Source organism: Aphelocoma coerulescens, chromosome 28 (genome assembly GCF_041296385.1).
Source record: "Aphelocoma coerulescens isolate FSJ_1873_10779 chromosome 28, UR_Acoe_1.0, whole genome shotgun sequence".
In the NCBI taxonomy this organism is placed as follows: domain Eukaryota; kingdom Metazoa; phylum Chordata; class Aves; order Passeriformes; family Corvidae; genus Aphelocoma; species Aphelocoma coerulescens.
The window spans coordinates 5,880,741-5,899,411 of record NC_091041.1 but is presented as its reverse complement, the minus strand read 5'-3'; the positions used below and the strand labels follow the sequence as shown (position 1 = coordinate 5,899,411).

The 18,671-nt window shown below is 66.9% G+C and overlaps 2 protein-coding genes and 1 long non-coding RNA gene across 3 annotated transcripts; 1 reads left to right on the top strand and 2 right to left on the bottom strand.

Annotated features, from left to right (window-relative positions):
* Positions 1-1,528: 1,528 nt before the first annotated feature.
* Positions 1,529-6,046, top strand: GTPBP3 (GTP binding protein 3, mitochondrial). The gene is made up of 9 exons (XM_068997227.1): positions 1,529-1,590; positions 1,889-2,124; positions 2,408-2,494; positions 3,479-3,681; positions 3,797-3,869; positions 4,085-4,228; positions 5,115-5,280; positions 5,366-5,644; positions 5,732-6,046. Exons 1-9 carry the CDS (start codon positions 1,553-1,555, stop codon positions 5,961-5,963), a joined length of 1,458 nt encoding a protein of 485 aa, XP_068853328.1. The 5' UTR covers positions 1,529-1,552; the 3' UTR covers positions 5,964-6,046.
* Positions 6,047-7,048: 1,002 nt separating this feature from the next.
* PLVAP (plasmalemma vesicle associated protein) lies at positions 7,049-11,496 on the bottom strand. The gene is made up of 6 exons (XM_068997228.1): positions 11,074-11,496; positions 9,549-9,627; positions 8,485-9,077; positions 7,537-7,657; positions 7,338-7,413; positions 7,049-7,248 (listed from the first exon to the last, which is right to left on the bottom strand). The coding sequence occupies exons 1-6, from the start codon at positions 11,449-11,451 to the stop codon at positions 7,242-7,244; spliced, it is 1,254 nt and encodes a 417-aa protein (XP_068853329.1). The 5' UTR covers positions 11,452-11,496; the 3' UTR covers positions 7,049-7,241.
* Positions 11,497-14,367: 2,871 nt separating this feature from the next.
* On the bottom strand, positions 14,368-16,393 carry LOC138099794 (uncharacterized). The gene is made up of 3 exons (XR_011146767.1): positions 16,315-16,393; positions 15,507-15,587; positions 14,368-14,994 (listed from the first exon to the last, which is right to left on the bottom strand). It is a non-coding gene; the product is annotated as an uncharacterized lncRNA (long non-coding RNA).
* Between the last annotated feature and the right edge of the window lie 2,278 nt (positions 16,394-18,671).

Genomic DNA, 18,671 nt, shown 5'->3' with positions numbered 1-18,671 from the left:
CTGCCTGCATCCCTGTGTGATTCCCTGCCTGCATCCCTGTGTGATTCCCTGCCTGGATCCCTGTCTATCCCTGCCTGGATCCCTGCGTGATTCCCTACCTGGATCCTGTGTGATCCCCGTCTATCCCTGCCTGAATCTCTGTGTGATTCCCTGCCTGGATCCTGTCCCTGCCTGGATCCCTGTGTGATTCCCTGCCTGGATCCTGTGTGATTCCCGGTCTATGCCTGCCTGGATCCAAAACCTCGGGTCTTGGGAAGGAGGGTGGGATGGGGACGGGGATGGGGACAGGGATGGGGTTCAGGATGGGGAGGTGGATACAGGATGGAATTTGGGATAAGAAGGGGGATCGGGAGCGGACAGGCAGCGGGCTGGGATGCGGGATGGGGAGGTGGATACAGGACGGGATTTGGGATAAGGGGGATCGGGAGCGGACAGGCAGCGGGCTGGGATGCGGGATGAAGAGGTGGATACAGGATGGGATTTGGGATAAGCGGGATCGGGAGCGGACAGGCAGCGGGCTGGGATGCGGGATGAGGAGCGGGATTCAGGGGCGGGATGAGACGCGGAACGAGGACCCGCGCCGAGCCGAGCCGAGCCGTGACGCGGCTCCCGGATCATTTCTCTGGTTCACGGAGCGCTGCGGGCTCGGGCGGCCGCGGGTCCCTCCCGGCGCGCGCTTTTGGGGGCGTTTTTGGGGGATTCCCCCCCCCCAGCCCCACAACCCAGGGGTCAGTGCCGACCCCTCCGCAAGGGTGGGACCCCCGGGATGGGAGCCCCGGGATTGGGGTTCCCCGGGGGAGGAGCGGCTCCGGTTTGGGCGGGTGCGGAGCCGGGGTTCAGCCCCGGGGGTGCGGGGGTGCCGAGCGGAGGGGACCCCGCAGGGTGGGCAGGGGTTCCCCAAATCCCCCCGGGGGCTCCAGAACGCCGCAGGGTGGGGACAGAGGGACCTCCCCCCGCCCGGCACGGGGACAGCAGTGAGTGCAGAAGGGACGGGGCAGCGGTGGGCTCTGCCATGAGGGGGATCCCCCAATTCAATTGTCATGAGGGGGATCCCCCCAATTCTGAGCTGGGGAGCCGCCAGCTCAGCGGGGACACGGGGACATCCCTGAGGGGCTGGGGGTGATTTTTAGGGTGCAGCAGCTCGGAGCGGGAGCGCAGCGCCTCGAAGGGACGGAGGAGGGGTGGGGTGCAGCCCCGCAGCCCCCTCGGGGTGGGAGTGCGGGCAGGGGGACCCCGAGGGGACGCGCGGGGACCCCCGGGCGGGGCCGGGCGGAACCGCCGCGTCCTGGCGGCTTCAGCCAGCGCGCCGCCATGTTGGCTCACTAACCAATCAGAAGCCGTGTTGAGCCGTTAGACCCGCCCCTCGGCGGATATTGACCAATAGCGTGCTTTAATGGGCGGCGCGCTGAGGCAGGCATTTCGCCGTGGCCGCAGGATGACCAATCAGAAGCGGGATTTCCGCGTTAGCCCCGCCCCTTGGTGAGGATTGACCAATGGCGCGCGGCGGTGGGCGGGGCCAGGCGGGCGCGCTGAGGGCAGCGGGAGGGCGGTGATGGCGCTGCGCGGGGCCGTGAGGGCGGCGCGGGGCAGGTGACGGGGACAGAGGGGGGACACGGGGGGCACAGCGGTGCCTGTGGGGTGGGGAGCCACGGGAATGGCTGAGCCGGGGCGGTTTGGGGGCCGTGGGATGGGGGGTACGTGGGGAGGCGGTGCATGGGGAGGGGGTGTAGCCAGGGAGGGAAGTACCTGGGGAGGGGTCCCACCTGGGGAGGGGTCCCACCTGGGGAGGAGGGGTCCCACCTGGGGGAGGCTCCCTGGGTGTACGCGGTGCCCCTGCCCCCTCTGTGCCCCAGCCGGGGGTGCCCATAAGGACCCCGGCATCCCGCAGGTGGACGCGTCCCCTGAGCTCCGCGGGGGGAGGTGACACCATCTTCGCCTTGTCCTCGGCCCCCGGGCGCTGTGGGGTGGCCGTGATCCGTGCCAGCGGCCCCGGCAGCCGGGGAGCCCTACAGAGCCTCACCGGCACCCCCAAAGTGCCGCCAGCCCGAGTCCTGGCCCTGCGGCGCATCCGCGACCCCGACACCGCCGAGACCCTCGACCGCGGCCTCGTGGTGTGGTTCCCAGGTTTGGGGGGACACCGATTGGGGTCTGGTGATGGGTTAGGGGCGGCTCAGTGCCCCGTGGAGGTCTTGGGGTCTGGCACAGTCAGGGCTCAGCCCCCTCGGCTTAACCCCGGCACCCGTTTGGGGTTGGGGTCACTGCCCGGCCCCTGCGCAGCGATCCTACAGAGCTGCTGCTGGGGAAAGGGTCTCTCCTGAAGCTTCCCAAATCCCGCTTTGGGGTCTAAACATGGGGAGGGGCTGCCTGGGAGGTGCCGGGTGCCCACCCCGGCCCTGTGTCCCCGCAGGGCCCCGCAGCTTCACCGGGGAGGACTGCGCCGAGCTGCACGTGCACGGGGGGCCCGCCGTGGTCAGCGGGGTGCTGCGGGCACTGGGTGAGCCCCCGGTCCCATCCCGGCCCTTTCCCATCGTATCCCGATCCTTTCCCATCCCATCCATCCCCTCAGGGTGCTGCGGGCACTGGGTGAGCCCCGGTCCCATCCTGGCCCTTTCCCATCGTATCCCAATCGTTTCCCATCCCCTCAGGGTGCTGCAGGCACTGGGTGAGCCCCCGGTCCCATCCTGACCCTTTCCCATCATATCCCGATCCTTTCCCATCCCATCCACCTTTCCCAGTGCCATCCATCCGGGGGCACTGGGTGAGCCCCCGGTCCCATCCCGGCCCTTTTCCATCCCTCCTGCCCCTTTTTCCCTTTCCCATCCCATTCTGCTCCTTGGGATGCTCTGGGTACTTGGTAAGGTTCTCCCCATCCCTCTTTTCCCACCTCATTTTGGGGTGCTGAGGGTGCTGGGTGAGTTCCCCAATCCCTTTTACCCCATTCCCTTTGCGTCCTAACCCATCCCATTTCCCCCTTCCCTTTGGGATCCTTTGGCTGAGTTTTCTCCCATCCCTTTTGTCCCCATCCCATTTCCTCCTCATTTTGGGATCCTGAGGATGCTGGCTGAGTTTCCTCCCATCCCTTTTGTCCCTATCCCATTTCCCCCTTCCCTTTGGGATCCTTTGGTTGAGTTCCCTCCCATCCCTTTTGTCCCCATCCCATTTCCCACTTCCCTTTGGGATCCTGAGGGTTCTGGCTGAGTTTCCTCCCATCCCTTTTGTCCCCATCCCATTTCCTGCTTCCCTTTGGGATCCTTTGGCTGAGTTTTCTCCCATCCCTTTTGTCCCCATCCCATTTCCCCCTTCCCTTTGGGATCCTGAGGGTTCTGGCTGAGTTTTCTCCCATCCCTTTTTTCCCCATCCCATTCCCCCCTTCCCTTTGGCACCCCGACGCTTCTGGCTGATCCTCCCCCATTCCTTTTCCCTCGGGACACGCCCACGATTCCCGAGCCTCACCGGGGGTGTCCCGTGGCTCCCTCAGGCCGCTTGCCGGGGCTGCGTCCGGCCGAGCCGGGCGAGTTCACGCGCCGGGCGTTCCACCACGGCAAGCTGGACCTGACGGCGGCCGAGGGCCTGCGGGACCTCATCGGGGCCGAGACGGAGGCGCAGCGGCGCCAGGCCCTGAGACAGATGGAGGGGGACCTTGGGCAGCTCTACCAGCGCTGGAGCCACACCCTCACCCAGGTGGGGCCACCTGCAGGGCCACCGAGCCCTCCCGCCGTGGCCACCGCCTTGTGGGGGGGGAGGACACGGGGACACAGCTCGGGGCTGTCCCCGCTGATTCCCACCCCAACCCCAGGCGCTTGCACACCTCGAGGCCTTCATCGACTTCAGCGAGGATGACAACGTGGAGGAAGGGGTTTTGTCCCAAGGTGAGGTCCTGCTGTCCCCGTGCCACCTCCGTGAGCCCGGTGGCACTGCGGAAATGGGGACACCCGGGGTGGCTTTTCCCATCCGGCCGCTCCAGCTCCGCGTTTGTCCCCCTGGCCTGGACATGGGGCCACTCCCAGGGGGTTTTCTCCCAAATTTTGGGGGCCAGGACGTGCTGTCCCCCAGGTAGGGGTGACCCGAGGCTGTGTCCCCACAGTGGATGGCACCGTGCGGGCGCTGGAGCGGGAGATCCGAGGCCACCTGAGGGACGGGCGCCGGGGGGAGCTGCTGAGGGGAGGGGTCCGAGCGGTCATCGCCGGACCCCCCAACGTGGGCAAGAGCAGCCTCCTCAACCTCCTCTGTGAGTGGGGCGTGGGGGGAGCCAGGAGAATGCCCAGAATTCCAGAGGGAGTCATTCCTGCTGTCCTCAGGTCACCCATGGCAGGGATCGGGATAACGCTCCCAAAATTCCACAGGGAATCATCCCTGGTGTCCTCAGGTCACCCACAGGAGGAACCAGGCATGGAGAGGTTGGGATAACGCTCCCAAAATTCCCCAGGCAATCATTCCTGATGTCCCCAGATCACCTATGGCAGGGACCAGGCATGGAGAGGTTGGGATAACACTCCCGAAATTCCACAGGGAATGATTCCCGCTGTCCCCACATCACCTACAGGAGGAACCAGGCATGGAGGGGTTGGGATAATGCTCCCAAAATTCCCCAGGGAATCATTCCTGGTATCCCCACATCACCCACAGCAGGGACCAGGCATGGAGAGGTTGGGATAACACTCCCAAAATTCCACAGGGAATCATTCATGGTATCCCCAGATCACCCACAGGAGGAACCAGGCGTGGAGGGATCGGGATAACGCTCCCAGAATTCCACAGGGAATCATTCCTGATGTCCCCAGGTCACCCACAGGAGGAACCAGGCATGGAGAGGTTGGGATAACGCTCCCAAAATTTCCATAGGGAATTATTCCCAGTGTTCTCAGGTCACCCACAGGAGGAACCAGGCATGGAGGGGTTGGGATAACGCTCCCAAAATTCCCCAGGGAATCATTCCTGGTATCCCCAGATCACCCACAGGAGGAACCAGGCATGGAGGGCTTGGGACAATGCTCCCAAAATTCCCCAGGGAATCATTCCCGCTGTCCCCAGGTCACCCACAGTGGGGACCAGGCGTGGAGGGATCGGGATAACGCTCCCAAAATTCCCCAGGGAATGATTCCCGCTGTCCCCAGGTCGGCGCCCGGCCGCCATCGTGTCGCCCACGGCGGGCACCACGCGGGACGTGCTGGAGGTGGCCCTGGACATCGGCGGGTACCCGCTGGTGCTCGGCGACACCGCGGGGCTGCGCGCGGCCACCGACCCCGTGGAGCGCGAGGGGGTGACCCGAGCGCGGGACCGGTGAGGCTCGGGGTGGCGGGGTGGAGAGCCGGCAGGAGGTTTTGGGGTGACCCCGCAGCTCGGTGACGTGGCCGCGTGTCCCCAGGCTGTGCCACGCTGACCTGGTGCTGGCCGTGCTGGATGCCACCTCGGTGTCACCCGCGCCGGGGGCTCTGCGGGCTGCGCTGGCCGCCCTGGAGCCGCCCCCGGGCACCCCCTGCGTGCTGGTGCTCAACAAGGCCGACCTGCTGGGGGGGCTCAGGGGGTCCCTGAGTGCCGCCTGTGCCCGGGCACCCCCTGAGCCCCCTGCCACCCTCCTGTCCTGCAAGACGGGCGAGGGGCTGGAGTCGCTCCTGGAGCTGCTGGCGCAGCAGCTGGCGCAGCTGTGAGTTCGGCGGGAGGGAGGGGGAATCCCAAACCTTCACCCCGGGTTTTTCGGTGCGCTCCAGGCTGGGTGATGCCGCTTTTCCAGGTGCGGGGATCCCCTTTTGGGGTCTCCCAGCCTGACGCAGAGCCGGCACAGCCGCCACCTCGGTGCCTGCGCGGCGGCGCTGGCGCGGTTCGGCCGCGGGGACAGCGGGGACCTGGCGGTGGCAGCGGAGCAGCTGCGCTTGGCACGGCGAGAGCTGGGCAGGATCACCGGGCACGTGGGCGCCGAGGATGTCCTGGATATTATTTTTAGGGATTTTTGTGTTGGGAAGTGATGGGGGATGAGGGGGGTTCGCTGTGGGGTCCCCCCCTCCGGTGTTGTTGTGGTGTCACCGGGATTAAACCGTGGTGCCTTTGGTGCCTTTGGTGGTGTCGCCTCGCTGGTGGCCGTGTTTGGGAGCGTGGAGCCAGCCCCGAATGTGAGGAAAAAAAAAACCCGGGAAAAGCCCCATTTCCTGGCCAGAGGGACAAACACGGAGCGGGAGCAGCTGGAAAGGAAAAGCCACCCCGGGTGTCCCCGCCTTGGGGTGTCCCCATCCCCGGTGTTGACGTGGGGCACATCCCTGTGCCCCAAACCCCCCCCCCTCACACCCTAAAGATGCACCGTGGGGGGAGTTTGGGACCGCCGGGATCCATCCCAACCCATGGAATTCCCCCACGCCGTGGGAGATGTGGGGTTTTACTGAGCCCACCCCAAAAGCGGCCGCTCCTTGGGGACACCCCCCGTGTCACCCTCCGCGCTCGGGAAGCGCCTGGTGCTCCGAGATTATCCATGGAGGAACTCCAGGAAATCCTCTGGCGGTGCTGAGTCGCTCCCCCCGCCCCGGACCCTCCGTGAGCCTTTGTCACCTTTGTCACCTTTGTCACCTTTGTCACCTCGACCCCATCCGGCCACGGGGCGCTTCCCGGGGCCGGGCGGTGGCATCGCCATCCCTTTTGGGGAGGGTGGCAGGAGGTGGCAGCGCCCTTATCCCGGCATGGACGCGGCTTGGGGGGACACTTGGCATGGCGCAGGGGGGCCGGGGAGGGGACAAGGGACACTCCGGGAGCCCTCGGTGGCGCCGAGGCGCTGGCAGGGAGCGCCTGGCGTGCGGGCAGAGGCGGCGGGGCAGGAAAAGGATTTTCCACAGGAAGCGCGGCCATAAATCCCGGAGTGACGGCCGGGAATGAATCCCTGCCCCGCTCCGGGGAGGGGGGGGGGGTGTTGGGGGCCAGCTCAGTCCCTCGTCCTTGGGGACAAGGACATCCCTGTCCCTCGTCCTCGGGCGTTTCCCACCCTTGTGCGGAGCCGGCATGGAATTCCCGCTCGCCACGCCGGTTTTTCCATGGATTTCCATCCACACGTGCGGCGAGTTGTCCCCAAATTCGGGGCCGGCTGTTGTCCCGCTCCAGCCAGAAGGCGGGGATACATCTGAGGGGGGGACACGCGGCGGGGCGGGGGGTTTGGGGACACGGGGACAAAGGGAAGGTGGCCCTCGGGCCGGGGGTTGCCATCCGTGCTGCGGGAAGCACCTCCTGGGCGGCTCCTGGTTTTTCCATGCGTTTTTCCAGCGTTATCCGCTGTGGGAAAATGGGATCAGGTCTCTGGTACCCCCAGGACCCCTGGGCAGCCCGCGGGGGGGGTCCCTGTGTCATCTCTGTCCCCTCACCTGGGGTTCTTCAGGGTGGCCGTGAACTGCTCCATCACCTGCAGCATCCGCTGGAGCTCCTCCAGGTTCTTCTTTCCTGGTGGGATGGCATTGGCATTGGCATTGGCATTGGCATTGGCATTGGCATTGGCATTGGGATGGGCACCCAGGGGGACACGGTGGCCCCGCAGAGTGTCCCCCAGTCCCTCCAGGGACTCACCCATGGTGCCCAAGGTCGCCGGGTTCCTTAGGATTTCCATGTAGGAGCCGGTGCCAGGGAAGGAGCTCAAGCGGCCGGCGCTGCCCGGCACCCGCGAGCCCAGCAGGTCCAGGTGGGGCATCTGGGGGGGCAGCGGGGGCAGTGGTCAGCGGGGGCAGTGGTCAGCGGGGGCAGTGGTCAGCGGGGCACCGGGCAAGGGTGGCACCCTTCAGAGTCAAGCAGCAGTCACTGGTGGCACTGGTCAGCAGTGGCACAGTGCCCATGTCCCCGGTGCCCCAATGCCCCGTGTCCCCAGGGCCCCATGGAAGTCCCTGTGTCCCCATAGGTGTCCCCATGTCCCCAAGGGTGTCCCTGTGTCCCCATGGGTGTCCCCATGTCCCCAAGGGTGTCCCCATGTCCCCAGTCCCCATGTCCCCGTGCCCCCAAGGGTGTCCCTGTGTCCCCAAGGCTGTCCCCATGTCCCCATGGGTGTCCCTCTGTCCCCATGGGTGTCCCCATGTCCCCAAGTGTGTCCCCGTGTCCCCAATACCCCATGTCCCCATGGGTGTCCCCATGTCCCCAATGCCCCATGTCCCCAAGTGTGTCCCAGTGTCCCCAAGGCTGTCCCGGTGTCTCCAAGGCTGTCCCCATGTCCCCATGGGTGTCCCTCTGTCCCCATAGGTGTCCCCATGTCCCCATGGGTGTCCCCATGTCCCCAAGTGTGTCCCCGTGTCCCCAATACCCCATGTCCCCGTGCCCCCAAGGGTGTCCCTATGTCCCCAGTACCCCATGTCCCCATGTCCCCAAGGCTGTCCCCATGTCCCCAAGGGTGTCCCCATGTCCCCAGTGTCCCCAAGGCTGTCCCCATGTCCCCAATACCCCATGTCCCCGTGTCCCCAAGGGTGTCCCCATGTCCCCAGTGTCCCCATGGGTGTCCCCATGTCCCCAAGGCTGTCCCCACGTCCCCACCTTGGCTCCCATGCAGACCCCGAGCTGCTCCCTCAGCGCCTCCGCCTGCGCCTCCGCCGCCCTCCTCTTCTCCTCCAGCTCCTTCCCCAGCTTCTCCTTCTCCGCCTCCAGCTTCCTCCTCTCCTCCACCCCGTCCCTCTCCCGCTTCTCCAGGCCCTGGATCCTCCTCTCCAGCTCCTGCATCTCCCGGGAGCAGTTGAGCTGGCACTGCTGCACGCTCAGCTCGCAGGTGTTCTTGTGGATGTAGCGGGCGTCGCGCTCCTGCTGCCACCGGAACAGCCCCTCCGTGCGCTCCTGCAGCTGCCTCAGCTCGTCCTCGGCCTCTCTGCACCGGATTTGCTTCACCAGCTCCGTGACCCTCTGGAATTTGTCACCCATGTCACCCTTGAGGGAGCGGCACTCGTGTCTCTGCAGCTCCAGCTCCGTCCTGCTGAAGTCCCCCATGGTCTTGGCTCTCTGCAGGTCCTGCTGGCATCTGTCCCTGTCCTGGGTGGCTTTGGCCAGCGTGGCCTCGCTCTGCCGGCCGCTTTCCTCCAGGTTTTTCTTGGATAACGTGGCCTGGTCCAGCTGCCGCTGCAGCTGCAGCTTCTCGGCTTGGGGGGGAGCGCACGGAGAGTTGGGGGACGGGGGTTTGGCTTCCCCCCGGGTGCCACCCCATGGCTCGGGGTGACGCCTCTGCCTGGCACAGGGGTGGGGGTGCCCAGGAGGGTGGGAGGGGAGAGTTGGGGGGGGTCCTCAAAGGGTGGGAGAGGGTCCTGAAGTTCCGAAGGGGGTGGGAAGGGGATGCTGGGAGTGGGAAGGGGGTGCTGGAGGTCCCCAGAAGGGTGGGATGGGAGAGTTGGGGGTCCCCAAACGGTGGGAAGAGGGTTCTGGGGGTCCCCAGGAGGGTGGGAATGGGGTTCTGGGGGTCCTCGGGGGGTGCTGGGGGTCCCGAGAGGGGTGGGAATGGGGTTCTGGGGGTCCCCAGAGGGATGGGAATGGGGTTCTGGGGGTCCTCGGGGGGTGCTGGGGGTCCCCAGGAGGGTGGGAAGGGGGTCCCCGAGGTTTTCGGGGGGGTCTCTTACCGCTGCAGGAGGTGTTGATGAGGGCGCTGGTCAGGCGGCACTCGGCCAGCCTCACCTGCAGGTACACGACCTCCTGCAGCTGGGGGGAGGAAGAGGAGGAGAGGGGTCAGAGCATCCCAAAACCACCCCCTGGCATCAGCCAGGACCCCCCAGAGAATGGAGAAAACCCTGGGGGATGAGGAGGACGAGGAGGAGGAGGAGAAGAGGGGTCAGAGCATCCCACAAAGACCCCCCAGCATCACTTCGTGGGCTCTGTGAGAATTCCGGGGGCTGGGGGGGAGGAGAAGGAAGAGGAGGAGGAGGGGGGGGTCAGAACATCCCAAAACCACCCCCCGGCATCAGCCAGGTCCCCACAGGGAAAGAGGAGAACCCTGGGGGATGAGGAGGAAGAGGAGGAGGAGGAGGAGGAGGAAGGGGGGGTTGGTCAGAGGATCCCACAAAGATTCCCCTGGTATCACCTCGTGAGCAGCAGGGGCTGAGGAGGAGGAGAAATGAGGATGAGGAAGAGGAGAGGGGTCAGAGCAACCCAAAAGGAACCCCCGGCACCATCTCAGGGGCGCTGGGAGAGCTCCAGGGGCTGAGGAGGAGGAGGAGGAGGAGGAGGGCAAGGAAGAGGAGGAAGAGGGGTCAGAACAGCCCGAGAACATCCCCCGGCCTCATCCAGGTCCCCACAGGGAACGGAGAGAGCGCCGGGGCTGGGGAGGAGGAAGAGGAGGAGGAGAGGGGTCAGAGAATCCCAAAAGGAACCCCCGGCATCACTTTGTGGGCTCTGTGAGAATTCCGGGGACTGGAGAGGATGAGGAGGAAGAAGAAGAGAGGGGTCAGAACCTCCCCCGAGGATCCCCCATGTCACCTCCCGTGTGCTGCGGGAGCTCCAGGGGAACGGGAGGGTGAGGAAGAGGAGGAGGAGGAGAGGGGTCAGAGAATCCCAAAAGGGACCCCCGGCACCACCTCACGGATGCCAGGAGAGCTCCAGGGGCTGAGGAGGAGGAGGAAGAAAAGGAGGAGAAGGAAGAAGAGGAGAGGGGCCAGAGAATCCCAAAAGGGACCCCCGGCACCACCTCACGGATGCCAGGAGAGCTCCAGGGGCTGAGGAGGAGGAGGAAGAAAAGGAGGAGAAGGAAGAAGAGGAGAGGGGTCAGAGAATCCCAAAAGGGACCCCCGGCACCATCTCAGGGGTGCTGAGAGAGCTCCAGGGGCTGAGGAGGAGGAGGAGGAGGAAGAAAAGGAGGAGAACAAAGAAGAGGAGAGGGGTCAGAGAATCCCAAAAGGGACCCCCGGCACCACCTCACGGATGCCGGGAGAGCTCCAGGAGAACGGGAGGACGACAAAGAGAAGGATGAGGAGGACGAGGACCCCGAGATTGAAACCCGCTCGGCCAAAACCCCCCGTGGGGATTTGGGGCTGGGGGGGGGGGGGGGGGGTTTCACATTGGCACCACCCCGCCGAGACCCGCGGGGCACGAGGAGGGGACGACAGCAGCGTTGTGCCAGCCCCAAATCCCTGCCCGAATCCCGGGGTTCACCTGCGGGACGCTGCTGGAAGCCTGGCTGCTGTTGCACTTCTCCAGCTCCCTCTGCACCTTCAGCGCCAGCCCCTGCAGCTTGTCCTTGTCCTTGAGGGTGGCGTTGAGGGCGCGGCTCAGGTTGGCCTTGGTGGCATCCAGGGCGACGATCCTGCGGTAGTGGCTCTGCACCTGCTCCTCCAGCAGCCTCAGGTGGGTGTCGGTGCCCGCCTGGGCGTTGCCGTACACCATGAAGAGCACGAGCCCCAGGATGATGAGGAATTGGATCAGCGAGGTGAAAAGGAAAATGTACTTGACGTAAAACCCGCAATCCCGCTTCGGGATCGCCTCCTTGCGCTCCAAGCCGAATTTGGCCATGGCGAAGCTGCTCTTCTCCATCCTCGCTTCAGCTCTGGCCGCCCCACCCCGCCGCGACCCCGCTTTTTAGGGGGGGTGGGGGGATCGTGGCGGGGCGGAGCTGCTCCCGACGCGGTGTTTGTATCCCGGGATTTAATATTTCCTCCTGCCGGGCTCTTTCCTGCTGGGCCGGATGCTCCCGAGGACCCGCCGGGTTATCAGGGCGCAGCTTCTGCTGGCGCGGGGATTGTTGTTCCTGGAGTGGGGAAGGAAAAAAGGAAAAAAACCCACGGGATTCTGTTCCCCCCATCCCGTTTTCGTGCCCGGCGCTCTCCTGGAATTGTCTCCTGCCCCGAAATTCCCAACCCGGCGGGAGAATTCCAGGGAATGGTCCCGCCAGGTTATCAGAGCGCTGGGATTGTTGTTCTGGAGTGGAGAGGGAAATAAACCTGGGATCCCATCCCTTCACCCCATTTCGGCGCCCGGCGCGCCCCTGGAATTTTCTCCCGCCCCAAAATGACGGGATCCCACTCCCCCCATCCCATTTCTGTGCACAGGACATCCCTGGAATTTTTCTCCCGCCCCGAAATTCCCACCCCCGCCACGGGAATTCCAAGGAATTCGATCCCGCCGGGTTCTCAGGGCGCTGGCGCTGGGATTGTTGTTCCTGGAGTGGAGAAGGAAAAAAAAACCCCGGGATCCCATTCCCCCCATCCCATTTCGGTGCCCGGCGCACCCCTGGAATTGTGTCCCACCCCAAAATTCCCACCCCCGGCACGGGAACTCCAGGGAATTCGATGCCGCCGGGAAGGCAGGGATGGGACGATGGAGGGGACCCCGATGGTGGCCCGGGGGTGGCACCGAGTGACGCGGGCACGAAGCCACCGTGGGAAGGCAGCGGGGACAGGGATACCGGGAGCTGCTCTGCCGCGGCTTCCCAGCATCCTTGGATCCGCTTTGAAGCGGGTTTCCAGGAAAGTTGGATTTTCCTGCGGCCGTATCCTGTGCAAAGGGCAGCGCCGCATCCGGGCCCCCCCTCCCCGAACCCCCCCTTCCCCTCGGGGGGATCCCCCCGTGCCCCCCTGACCCTGGAGGGGACAGCGGTGACATCCCAGTGTCCCGGTGAGGCGCTACCGATCTCTGGTAGGTGACACTGAAGATGTTTCCCACCCCCCCAAAATTCCAGCATTTCCCCCAGATTCCAGCATTTTCCCCAAAATCCCTGGGTTTCCCCTCAAATTTCTTGTCCCACTCCGAATTTCGGCGCCTCACGCCCCAAAATTTCTTGTCCCCTCCTGCAGATTTCAGCAATCCCAAACCCCAAATCCGCGTGGGCCCAGCGCAGCCCCACAAAGGTTTGGGATGGGGCGGGGAGCTGGGAATAGCGTTCCCACGGTGGGGGGGCGGGTTAATTACAGCGGGGGGCTAATTACAGCGGCGGTTAATTGGGGATGGCACAAAGGGGGAACGGGACCTCTGTCGGGATCCCGGGAGGCTGCGAGGAGCCCTCGGGATGGGATCCAGGAGGGAGCATCCCAATGGCGACAGCGGCGGTCAGGGGTCCGGCAGTGTCCCCTCGGTGGGGATGGGGGTGGCAGTGTCCCCTCGGGGGGGTCCAGCAGTGTCCCCTCGGGGGTCCGGGGGTGGCAGTGTCCCCTCGGGGGTCCAGCAGTGTCCCCTCGGGGGTCCGGGGGTGGCAGTGTCCCCTCGGGGGTCCGGCAGTGTCCCCTCGGGGGGCCGGGGGTGGCAGTGTCCCCTCGGTGGGGATGGCGGTGGCGGTGTCCCCTCAGGGGTCCGGCAGTGTCCCCTCGGGGGGCCGGCAGTGTCCCCTCGGTGGGGATGGCGGTGGCGGTGTCCCCTCGGGGGGTCCAGCAGTGTCCCCTGGGGGGGATGACGGTGGCGGTGTCCCCTCGGGGGGTCCGGCAGTGTCCCCTCGGGGGGACCGGGGGTGGTGGCAGTGTCCCCTCGGGGGGACCGGGGGTGGTGGCAGTGTCCCCTCGCTGGGGATGGCGGTGGCAGTGTCCCCTCGGGGGGTCCGGCAGTGTCCTCTCGGTGGGGATGGGGGTGGCAGTGTCCCCTCGGGGGTCCGGCAGTGTCCCCTCGGGGGGCCGGGGGTGGCAGTGTCCCCTCGCTGGGGATGGCGGTGGCAGTGTCCCCTCGGGGGGTCCGGCAGTGTCCCCTCGGTGGGGATGGCGGTGGCGATGTCCCCTCGGGGGGGGTGACTCACTGTTATTTGCAGCTCAGGAAAAGGAAGCGGCGGTAGCTGAGCGTGGCTCCGGCAGCGACACCGGCCGGGTCACCGCAGACACTTCCCTGTCCCCAAGGGACGCGGCGCAGCCAGGGCAGGAAGCAGCCACCGGCCCGGGGTCAGAGCCCGGCGGGGCCCCACGGCTCGGCCCCCCCCGGGCATCCTGCGGGGCTGGGAGGGGGGTCGGGCACAGCCGGTGCCGTCTCCGCGGGATGGGGACAAGGGGACAGCGGCCGCGGGCAGGGTCTGGACACCGCCGGCCGCCCCGCTTGCGGTGGCACTGAGGGGCAAAGGGGCAGAGTGTGTCCCCCCGCCCCCCTTCAGCCATCCCACCCCAAACGCCACCTTCGTCCCTTCCCTCCGTGTCCCCGGGGTGTCCCCAAGCCAGCCTGGGTGACCCGCGGGGACCGGGATGGGGATGGGGACACTGCTGCCAACCCCCGGCTGGGTGGAGCCGCCGTGGCAGCGATGTCGCCGTGAGGGGACGGACACCGGGAGTGGCCCCGCGCCAGGCGGGTGGTGGCTCCGTGTCCCCCAGTCCCCCCTCGGGGTGTTTTGGGGTCCCTGGCAGAGCCATTGGGATCCGGGGGTGGGAGAAATCCCTGGAGTTTGGGGAGATATTTGGGTTTGGGGAGGGGCCATATGGGGTCAGGGGAATAGGGGACAGCGGGCTGGTGGCACAGGGAGATGTCCCGGAGAGCAGAGCATCTTTTATTACCCAGTCTTCCCAAAATTCCCGGTGTTCCCAGTTTCCGGAGCGCTGCGGATGTGGCGGTAACTCCCGGAGCGGATCCCAGAGCTCCGGTGGGAAAACGGTGCCCGGGATGAGCCGAAACTGCCCCAAAACTGGGAAAGGGACCCCTCAGTCCCATGTCTGGCTGCGGAGTGGGACGGGGACACCGCGGGAGTGGGACACGCGGTGGCATCGCAGAGGGATTGGGGGATGTGGGATCGGGACACGCGGTGGGATCGGGATCAGGATTGGGACACAGCGGGATTAGGACGTGCAGTGGGATCGGGACACCGCGGGATCAGTGGGCAGGATGGGATCGGGACACCGCGGGATCGGGACACGGGATGGGATCAGGAGCCACAGTGGGATCGGGACACGGGATCAAATCAGGAATCTCCGTGGGATTAGGGCACACAGGATGGGATCAGGAATCTCAGTGGGATCAGGACACGTCTCCCACCCCCATCGCTCCCCGGGCTGCGCTGGCGGCTCCGGGGTCGGGAATGAGCCCCCGCTGGTCCCGGTGTTGGGGACACCGCGGGGACACCGGGAATGTCGCGCTCAGCGGGGCGGGACCGAGGGGGCTGCGGGGCCTCAGCCTTTCCTGCAAGGGGGGGGGACAGGGAGTGAGTCCCCCACGGGGTCCTGCTGCCCTGGGGACACGGGTGACAACGGCACTGAAGCCGCCACTCCTCGCTGTGCGCCGTCCTCGGGATGTCCCCTCTTCCCAGGATGTCCCCCATTCCCGGAGTGTTCCACTCCCTGGGCTGTGCCACCTTCCCATCCCCTTTCCCAGGATGTCCCCCCTCTCCTTGGTGTCCCCCCTTTTCCCCTGGATGTCCCCTTTTCCCCTGGATGTCCCCTTTTCCCCTGGATGTCCCCCCTCTCCTTGGTGTTCCCCCTTTTCCCCTGGATGTCCCCTTTTCCCCTGGATGTCCCCTTTTCCCCTGGATGTCCCCTCTCCTCCGGGCTGTCACCTCCTCCAGCTGTCCCACTTCTCGGGCTGTCCCCTCCTCTCCGGGATGTCCCCTCTCCTCGTGATGTCCCCTCCTCCCCGAGCTGTCCCTCTCCCCCCTTCCCCGCCTGTCCTCCTCCCCGGCTCCCCCCAAAAAGTACCGGGACAGGGGACACCTGCGCCCGGTGGCTCTGTCCCTCCCCCGCCGCCGCAGCGCCTCCACCTCGGCCGCGTAGTCCCGGCTGCGGGGACAGCGGAGCCACTGTGGGGGTGGCCCCGTCCCCGGGGTGGGGACACGGGGGGTCCCCAAGGGCAGGGAAGGACCGGGAAGGGTGGGGGCACAGGGGGTCCCCATGGGGAAGGAGGGACAGGGGAGGGGGGGACCTGGGGGGACACACGGGGGGTCCCCATGGGGAGGGTGGGACAGGGAAGGGGTGGCGGGACGGGACAGGGGTGGGGACCGAGGGACAGAGTAGGGGGGGAGGACAGGGAGGGGCGGTGGAGGGGCTTGGGGGACACACGGGGGGTCTCCATGGGCAGGGAGGGACAGGGCAGGGGGGGACCTGGGGGGACACACGGGGGGTCTCCATGGGCAGGGAGGGACAGGGCAGGGGGGGACCTGGGGGGACACACGGGGGGTCTCCATGGGCAGGGAGGGACAGGGCAGGGGGGGACCTGGGGGGACACACGGGGGGTCCCCATGGGCAGGGAGGGACAGGGCAGGGGGGACACACGGGAGGGTCCCCATGGGCAGGGAGGGACAGAGCTGGGGGGACACACGGGAGGGTCCCCATGGGGAGAGGGCAGGATGTCACAAGGGCTGGGCGAGGGTGTGTCCGATTTTTGGGGCTGACTGGGGCTCTGGGGGTGGCCCATCCCGCGGAAGGCGACAGGGACCTTACAGGGGGGTGTCCCACGGCGACAAGGACCTTACAGGGAGGGGGATGCCGCCGGGGACAAGGACCTTACAGGCTGCTCTCCAGGTCCCTGTGCCGCGCCTCGCAGCGCTCCCGGCGCTCCCGCAGCTCCCGCTGCTGCTCCAGCGCCTCCTGCAGCCGCCGCCGCAGCCCCCGCGCCTGCTCCGCGCCCCGCGCCACCTCCTCTGGGGACAGCGGCGACACCGGCGTCACCCCGGCTCGGGCTGGCGCGGAGCCCCGGCCGGCCTCCGTGTGCGGGGCACAGAGCTGGGGACAGAGCTCACCTTGCAGCGCCGCTTTGTCGCCGGCCAGCTCGGCCCGCTCTCGCCGCAGGGCCACCAGCGCGTCCCCCAGCGCGGTGACATTGGCCTCCAGCCGGGCCTGGGGAGAGGGGACACGTGGGGACAGCGGCGGGCAGCGTCCAAGCCCCCGAGCCTTCATCTGCTCCCTCTCTGCCTCACTGTCACCCCATGTCCCCGAGCTGTCCCCATGCTCCTGGTGGCCTTGGGTGGCTGTCCCTGAGCTGTCCCCCTGCTCCTGGTGGCCGTGGGTGGCTGTCCCTGAGCTGTCCCCATGCTCCTGGTGGCTTTGGGTGGCTGTCCCCCTCCCACCATGTTCCTCCAAGGGGTGGGGACAAGGATTTCATGGGTTTGGGGACAATCCTGAAATCCCTGAAGGAATGGCTCGGCCTGAGCGTTGGGATCTCGGGAGAGCCTCAGGTCACCCGTGTCCCCAAGCTGTCCCCACTCTCCTGGTGGCCTTAGGTTGCCCCTAAGGGGTAGGGACACGGATTTCATGGATTTGGGGACAATCCTGAAATCCCTGAAGGGACGCTCATGCTGGGGGCGATGAGAGCAGGCCGAGGTCACCCCGCGGGTGGCATCGCTGGTGCCGGGGCGGGGACGGGGCTCTCCAAGAGCCTGCCCTGCCCTGCCCGGCTCCCGGCGCCAGCCCCGGGAAGCGGGAGCATTTTCCAGCCTCTCCGGGCCATTGTTCAGCCGGATGAGCCCAAGAGGGGCGGCGGGACCCGGCTCTTCCTCCGGGCTGCGGCTGCCGGGCCCTTTCCCGGCTGGAACCGCAGCTAAAAATACTCGGGAAGGAGAAACCTGGGAGCTCCGGCCCCGGCTGCTGCCTGGGATGGGGTAATTATAGGGATGGACAGTCGGGAATAGCTGCCCCCGCCGGGAGTGGGATGGACGGGATGGAGCCGGGAGCATCCAGGGCTCCCTTTTTGGGGTGTCGCCTGCAGGGATGTGGCGGCCGTGCCCCCCCCAGGGTGGCTCTGCCCCTTATCCCAGCTCATCATCCCGGCTGGAACATCTTTCCCGGGGTTCTCCTGGTGGGAATTCCCACAGGGATGCAGCAACGCCCTGATCTCGGCTGCTGGGACAGGGAGGGAGGGACAGGGGACGGTGGTGACGGGACAGGGGGTGTTGTCCCCGTCCCGTTTTCCATCCCTAAGTGGCCAGCACCTCCTTGTCCCCATCCCTCCATCCACCGACGGGGACTGGAGACCGTGGTGAGGGGACAGGGGGTGTCATCCCCATCCCAGAACCCCATCTCCCATCCTGGCACCCCAAAGCGACCAGGGACCGCCCTGTCCCCATCCCTCCGGCCACCCACCGCCCGCGGACGCTGATGAGGGACCGGATGGGAGAACAGGGGGTGTTGTCCCCATCCCGTTTTCCATCCTCAAAGTGACCAAGGACCACCTTGTCCCCATCCCTCCGGCCACCTACCGCCCGCTCCCGGCAGGACACGAGGCTGGCATTGCCCCTCCTGCTGTCCCCTCGTGCCCGGGCCAGCTCCCGGCGCAGCGCGTCCTCGTCCCGCTCCAGCCGCTCCCGCTCCCGCTCCAGCTCCTCCAGGCGATTCCCGAGCTCCCGGCTCTCGTTGGCCGCCCTCTCCCGGCACCCCCGCAGCTTCCCCACGGCCTCGGAGCGCCACACCATCACCGCCACCGCCACTGTCACCGCCGCCACCAGCACCAGCAGCGCCGCGCACAGCCCCAGCACCTTCAGGGTGGCCCTGGGCACCGCGGGGTCCATGGCGGAGGGGACGCGCGGGGACACACCGGGACAGCCGGGGACCCACCGGGACAGCCGGGGACCCACCGGGACAGCCGGACCCGCGCGGGGACCCACCGGGACAGCCGGGGACCCACCGGGACCCACCGGGACAGCCGGAGCCGCGCAGGGACACACCGGGACAGCCGGGGACCCACCGGGACAGCCGGGGACCCACCGGGACAGCCGGAGCCGCTCCTCCGGCCGTGGCTGTGCCAGGATGTGCCGCTGGCGCTGCTGGCCACGCCGTAATTGTCGCGTGTGGGCTGCGGTTTGTCGCAGGTCGCAGCCCAGAATAGGTTTTGTTTGTGCTGGAGAGGGGACAGGGCTCTGTCGCAGCTGC

Bases quoted from the DNA above. Each gene is read 5' to 3' on its own strand.
- GTPBP3 (XM_068997227.1), top strand. From the start codon at position 1,553: ATGGCGCTGCGCGGGGCCGTGAGGGCGGCGCGGGGCAG. The intron at 5,281-5,365 runs GTGAGGCTCGGG...GCGTGTCCCCAG, and splicing joins GTGACCCGAGCGCGGGACCG to GCTGTGCCACGCTGACCTGG. The intron at 5,645-5,731 runs GTGAGTTCGGCG...CCGCTTTTCCAG, and splicing joins GCGCAGCAGCTGGCGCAGCT to GTGCGGGGATCCCCTTTTGG.
- PLVAP (XM_068997228.1), bottom strand. From the start codon at position 11,451: ATGGAGAAGAGCAGCTTCGCCATGGCCAAATTCGGCTTGGAGCGCAAG. The intron at 9,628-11,073 runs GTGAACCCCGGG...TCCTCCCCCCAG, and splicing joins CTTCCAGCAGCGTCCCGCAG to CTGCAGGAGGTCGTGTACCT. The intron at 7,658-8,484 runs GTGGGGACGTGG...CTGCCCCCCCAG, and splicing joins GGGTCTGCATGGGAGCCAAG to ATGCCCCACCTGGACCTGCT.